Source organism: Antrostomus carolinensis, unplaced genomic scaffold (assembly GCF_000700745.2).
Source record: "Antrostomus carolinensis isolate BGI_N321 unplaced genomic scaffold, ASM70074v2 scaffold41957, whole genome shotgun sequence".
Taxonomy (NCBI): Eukaryota; Metazoa; Chordata; class Aves; order Caprimulgiformes; family Caprimulgidae; genus Antrostomus; species Antrostomus carolinensis.
Window position 1 is genome coordinate 3,581 of NW_010330255.1, and position 6,578 is coordinate 10,158.

Genomic DNA, 6,578 nt, shown 5'->3' on the forward strand with positions numbered 1-6,578 from the left:
AGATTCCCCACAGTGAATACCTGTGTCACCTAGATGTTGCTCAGCTATTTGATATAACAGGAGTCTCTCCTGTTATGATCTCCAAGGTGACTGTACATGTTCACAGAAGGATTTAATTTGGTTCATGCTTTGTACAAGAGCCTTCAGGGCTGTCCTTGGCTAGAGCTGCGTGGTTCGAATGCCGCTAGCTGGCAGGTCATCCCTGCAAATGTTTCCATTCTCGAGTTATAAGTGTTGCTGTGCCGAGGGGATCAGAGCTGGTAGGGATTTGAGAAGCAGCTCCTCTTTCTGGGTAGAAGTAGGGCCTTAGATGAGCCAAGGACTGGCTGTGCTGGATGTCCTAATACAGTCTTCCAAAGCCATGTCACCCTGTTTGCTGAGCCTTTGTTTATCTCCTTGTCAGTTCAATGACCAACTAATCAGCCCGAAGCATTTTGTTCACCTGGCTGGAAAGTCTACCCTGAAGGACTGGAAGAGAGCTATTCGCCTTGGAGGAATCATGCTGAGGTATTTGACTTGCCTACCTCTGTGTCCAGCTTCAGGGCTTCATCACTGCAGCTGCAGGACCCCGAGCAGGCCTTCTGTCTGCTTTGCAGTCCCCAGATCTCTTGGAAGCTCATGTTACCTGGCCAGGAGCCTGCAGACATCCTGGCCCCCTGATCTGAGGGGCAGGATTCCTCATCCTGTACAGAAATGGCCTCGCTTGAGGGTCCTGGTACTTGGTGGGGGTGGAACAGGACTGGAGCCCTGTATGTGAAGCTGGGGTATGGCTTGTATTTGCCATCTGAAAGCCCTGCAGAAGATGTTTTGTGTGCAGAGCAGTGCTGGGTCTCCCTTTTTCCATCCTTCCCATGGCTGTAGCATTCCTACGTGGAATACTCCCCTTTTGTCTCCAGGCTGAGATTTGAGCTGAGCCTGGTTCTCTCCTCCACTCCCTGCGCAGGAAGATGATGGACTCGGGGCAAATCGACTTCTACCAGCACGACAAAGTTTGCACCAACACCTGTCGAAGCACCAAATTTGATCTCCTGATCAGCAGCGCCAGAGCACCGGTGCCAGGACAGCAGAGCATGGTGCAGACTCCTACATCAGCTGACGGTAGGAAACCAGTTAGCAAAGCCACTGGAGTTTCCTTCCCTGGGCTGATCAGATCGAGTTGACCCACACAGACACACACACGCTTTATACCTTCTCCCCAGTTTCAGGGAGCTGCTCTGGTTTCTAGGAAGGCATATGCTGCTTATATTTGCTCAGAGAGGTCTCAGCAGCATCTGTCAGGGAGATCTGCTCCGCAGTAATGCGAGGGCTGGAAAGCAGCTGGTACTAAGCAGTGACTAGAGGCAGCCTTTGGAGCCAGGGGAGGCTCATCTTGAAGGGATCTTTGTTCTGGGGTCACCATGTGAGCAAACACCTAGGAGTTTGTACAGCATTTCCTGCTATCTTTCCTATTTGAGGATGTATTACAGAGGCATGAGATGGGCTGATACTCAAGAAATGAATCTAGGCATGCAGACCTCTTCCAGAGCAGCCTGCTCCACGTCACCTGGAAGTCCAGAAATGGGATGTAATAGCTGGACATGAGTCGATTGTCATTCCAGCTGCAAATTCTCAGTGAATCCTGTACTTCAGATTAAAGAGTGATTTCTTTGCTGAGGTTAAGGGAGAAGACTACTCCCATACCATACCACGTCATTCAGCTGGGCAGGTCTCACATTTCTCTAAGGCCCTGGGTGGGTGGGTGAGTTGACAAACTTGTCCATAGGCTTAAGGAGAATCTCCTGGAAGGCACCATGGTAAAACCTGACAGTGGCTGTACATTGGCTTAGGGCTTAGTCCCAAATCTGATCCAGAAATTTAGGACTGAGTCAGATCCATTTCCCTTCCATGAACCAGCTTGGACCCTGACCCTGTCATTTCCCAAGAGATTAGGGCATCTCTAGGGTGCAGAGCTCCCTGGTGATGACACAAGGAGAACAGGGTGGCTGGGCTGAGGCTTATTTGTTCTTTTCTTTATTCTCATCTATTTCTGCTCCTTTTATGCCAGGGCTCCAGCTTCATTTTTGGGCGGCGTGTAGTTTTCCTTCTAGAAGCCTCAGAGCTTTTCACAATCACAGTTCCAGTGAGAAGCAGCAATGTTTGGTTTTAACTAATTTGGTTGAAAGAATCCAGGCACAACCAACCTGACCACGAGAGTGAAAAAGAACCTGGGAGGGGTGAAGGGGGGTGGAAAGCAAAGCAGGGATTCAGGGTTGGCACTCTGGGTGCTGCAGAGAGAGCTGACGTTGCCTCTCTGACAGGGAGCATCACCCAGATCGCGCTGTCGGAGGAGAGCATGGAGGAGGGGATTGAGTGGAACTCTGCTCTGACAGCTGCTGTCACCATGGCCACTGAGGAAGGCATAAAAAAGGACACGGATGAGATATCGGGTAAGCTCAAGCTGCTTGTTGGGGTGTTTTCTCCCCTTCTCTTCGCCTGTTAAATTTAGAAGACTGAAATCCAGGACATAAGGAGGGTTGAGGCGATGACAGAGATGTCCCCCAGCCCCTTGGCTATCCCAGCATTTCCCAGGTGTGCTACCTCCTGCCAAACGGAGCTCCTTGCCGTAGCTGCAGGCAGAGGGGGACTTCAGCCCTGGCCTTGTGGCTGATGGATGATCCCTCAGATCAGTTGCTACTAGTTACAGCAAGGGGCTTTCTTTTTTTGTTAATTCTAAGACTGTAAACGTCTGCCAGCCTGGAGCTAGGCTGAAACCATCAGCAAGCAGTGTCTTGTTAGTGCCCCGTGTTAGTACCCTGTCAGCTCTCTTGGCTGCATCTCTCTGGCCGTGGTGCTCTTAGGATCAGTGTAGAAGCTTAGGCAGAATTTCCTCAAATACAGCTTTTCAGCTCTGCATTTTGCAAAGATGAGCAGAAGCAGTGAAATGTTACCTTGGAAGTCATGGTGCTGCTTGAAAACATGTCACTGATTTGCTGCCTGGATCTGTTTTGCTTCTTTGGGGTTTTTTGGGGGGTTTTTTGCATGTCATCTCCACCCCAGTGTGCAAATTAGAAGTCATCTTGCAAAGTTACTCTTGCCTGAAAGGTTTAAGGTAGCCTTGTGGGGAAAAAACACCAAGTGCTTGTATATGTTGACTTCTTTTTTCCCTCTCCTTGTGCCAGAGGACACGCTGATGTTCTGGAAAGGAATAGCTGATGTGGGGCTGATGGAAGAAGTTGTGTGCAACATCCAGAAGGAGATAGAAGAAGTCCTAAGAGGTGTCCAGCAGCGGTTGGGTCAGTCTCCCTTCCAGATGACAGGTAGGTTTGTGAGCCAGACTCAGCCTGGCCATGGTCTCAGCCTGCCCAGCTGGGAAGCACATTCGCTTACACCACTGTGGGGCACAAGGACACAACGTGCCACCCTGGTCCTTGAGCAAAATAACCCTGGCAGCTTGCTGAGACCATCGGGCAACTGTCCACACCTCGCAGCCCTCATCATAACCTGCCCAGATTCACTGCTTAGACCAGAGTTATTCAAACACTTTTCCCTGTGACAGCGCAGGCTTCAACAGGTCCTGTCCCCTCACTTCTCCTTCTGTCTTCGTTTGTGCCAGAAAACCTGGTTTTGAAGCTGAACCAGATGAGGGAACTGATCTGGGTTAAAAATAACTCCCCTCCCCTCTTTAAGGTTATTTTTAACTTGGATCAGTTCCCTAATCCAGTTCAGCACACGCTCCTGTAAGCACAGGGTTTGAGCTCACCTCTTGTTGATGCTCTTGCTGAGAGAACATCCACGTAGCCCCAAACTTCATTTTACCCAGGATATTTTTTTTTAATTATTATTATTTTCTAATTTAGCTTTGGGCTGGCAGATCTTTGTGTCTGGTAGGTGGCAGCTTTTGGAAGCTGTGAGTGATTGAAGTCAGTGGATTATCATAGAAATTTTGCAGAGCTTTCAGTGGAGCTGGCATGTTAATGACACTGTCAGCAGCACGGGGTGATGATTTGTAGGTGGAGAGCTCGTTTGTATCTCTGTGATTGCAAATTATGCTTTCATTTGCAGCAGTTTTGAAGTTGCTTGGGTGACACATCTCTGTTTCATTTTCTTTATCATGTGAATGGGATTATTTAGTCCTTGGATGTCAGAAGGATGAGGGAGCTGGGTCTGTCCTTGTCAGCCAGCCCTTGTGGAAGAACAGAGGCAGTTTTACAAAAAAAAAAAAAGCAGCAGGAAATTTCTGGTGTAATATGAGCATTTTTTGAGTACCTGCCTGAGGCCCTTGGCCACTCGTGGGCCCAGGCACCCCTCCCCATGCGCTTTCCTTGCAGATGCTGCAGTCTTGAACAACGTTGCCCACACGTTTGGCCTGATGGACACAGTCAAGAAGGTTCTGGACAACAGGAAAAACCAGACAGAGCAAGGAGAGGAACAGTTTCTTTACACACTGGCAGGTACAGTCAGAGCCTAGTAAGGCTTCTCATCCTGTCGCCGCTCTTGGGAGCGGATGTGACTTCCCTTTGACGTATGAACCACGTTTGGGTTATTTTTCAATACATGCTGCCCTGAAACAAATGCATCCCGGTCCCTTTCCTTGCGTGGAATTTCACCTCTCCCTTGCCTCGCAGTGAACAGTCACTTGGGGCATTTGATAGCCCAAAATCTTTGTGCTTTGCTGCAGCCAGGGTGCTGGGGTGTGAGTCTGATTCAGTCGGCGATAGGAAATAGGTGCTGTTAGCTCAGGGCTGTGCGGCAGCGATCCGAGCTGCAGGCAGCACCGTGCTCTGCCCGAGCTAATGAGCTTCTCCATCTGCAGGGTGCTGAGTTATCTGCTTGTCTTGGCATGGAGCTATCAGGTGTCTTGCAGGGCTTTCCCTGAGCTGAAGCCAATAACCCGACCTGGATTCCCCAGAGCTGCTTACTGGATGTGTCTCCCTCCTCAGCGTGTCCTGTAGGACCTGTTCTTATCTGAGATGTCCTAGTCCCCTACTGCCCTGGATAAATGAGATTACTGGGCTGCTTCTGACTTCCAGCGTTCACACAGACAAGGGTTGAGGGAGATGTTTGATTGACCCAGGCAGTCCTGCTCCCTGTCCCCACCACAGCTGCTTGGCTTCTGGGGATGGGACCCAGCCAAGCTCAGGAGACAGGTCCTACTATCTGGAGGGGCTTGTAAACTCTCCCTTCTAGGTTGGCCTAGCTTGGGGAGCAGAAATGTCCATCCCTTAATCAGGGGGAAGATAATGGAAACAGCAGATTGGTACAGAGCGTTGCCTGTTCCCTACCCAGGCACTGAGCACGTGCAGAACATTGACCAGGTCTATGTGGGTGACAGGAGAATCCATCCTTCTCCTTCAGTGCAATTGGATCTTGAGTGACATGCTAAGCTCATGCTCAACTGTGGGCATGGTGGTGATGAGTTGAGAGTTGGACTGGCTGATCTTAGAGGTCTTTTTCCAACCTGAAATGGTTCTGTGATTCTGTGAACTGGGTGGCAGGAGACCTCCTGTTGCAAACATGGGGTGTCACAGGTGTTTGTGGAGCCCGTGAGTCCCCAGGAGCTCCCCTGGTGTGCTGGCCCTCGCCCAACACGCTGCTTAGCCCTTCTCTTTGCAGACTTGGAGCGGCAGCTGGAAGAGCAGAAGAAACTTGCCAAGGACCAGAAGGCAAAGTCTCAAACTATCCAGAATGTGGTGCTGATGCCCGTCAGTGCTCCCAAACCCCCCAAGAGACCCCGCCTGCAGCGCCCGGCCTCCGCCACTGTCCTCAGCCCTTCCACCCCCATCCAGCAGCCTCAGTTCACGGTCATCTCACCCATCGCTATCGCGCCTGTCGGACAACAGTTCTCTGTGGGCAACATCCCGGTGGCAACCATTAGCCAAGGCTCCAGCCCAGTGACTGTTCATACTTTGCCCTCTGGTTCCCAGCTATTCCGATATGCCTCCTCCAAGACCAACTCCTCTGACACGGTCACCCTCCACCCGTCCTCCAGCCTGGCCCTGCTGAGCTCGGCGGCCATGCAGGACAGCGGTGCTCTGGCGAACGTGGCAGCTGTGGTCAACCCCGTGGAACTGGTGGCCATGGAGTCTGGCCTCACTTCCACCATCCAAGCCGTGGAGGGCACCTCAGATGATGGTCAGACCATCATAGAGATCGACCCAGCGCCGGATCCCGAAGCGGACACAGATGAGTCAGAGGGTAAAGCTGTCATCCTGGAGACGGAGCTGAGGACTGAGGAGAAAGTGGTGGGAGATGTGGAGGACCATCAACACCAGGTCCATAATGTGGAGATTGTGGTTTTGGAGGACTAATGGAGAAGGCAAGCGTCAGTCTGGGGAAGAGTTGGGAATTTGTTTTATTTTGGGCTTTTTTGTTCAGCATCTTTTCCAGCCCCCCCATTTGTTTCCATGGATATTTTCATTGTACTGTATAATATAGAGATATATATATAATTTTCTTTTTTTTTAAACAAAAAAGCTGGAGAAACACATGAGAGCTGGAAAAAGCTCTGTCTCCATGGAGCGCTGAACAATCCCCCCTGTTTGCAGGGTCAAGGAGAGACTGGATCTCTGCTGAACAACCCAACTGGGATGAACTGGACG

The 6,578-nt window shown here is 50.7% G+C and overlaps 1 protein-coding gene across 2 annotated transcripts in view; it reads left to right on the forward strand.

Annotated features, from left to right (window-relative positions):
* GMEB1 (glucocorticoid modulatory element binding protein 1) overlaps positions 1–6,421 on the forward strand; it is a 9,316-nt gene extending 2,895 nt beyond the window's left edge. For both annotated transcript variants that reach the window (XM_010172872.1, XM_010172873.1), the window contains exons 4-9: positions 404–507; positions 944–1,098; positions 2,298–2,426; positions 3,159–3,296; positions 4,308–4,430; positions 5,593–6,421. In XM_010172872.1, coding sequence (XP_010171174.1) covers positions 404–507; positions 944–1,098; positions 2,298–2,426; positions 3,159–3,296; positions 4,308–4,430; positions 5,593–6,287 — 1,344 coding nt within the window. In that variant the 3' untranslated portion in view covers positions 6,288–6,421. The remainder of the gene's footprint in view (positions 1–403; positions 508–943; positions 1,099–2,297; positions 2,427–3,158; positions 3,297–4,307; positions 4,431–5,592) is intronic.
* Positions 6,422–6,578: the final 157 nt, after the last annotated feature.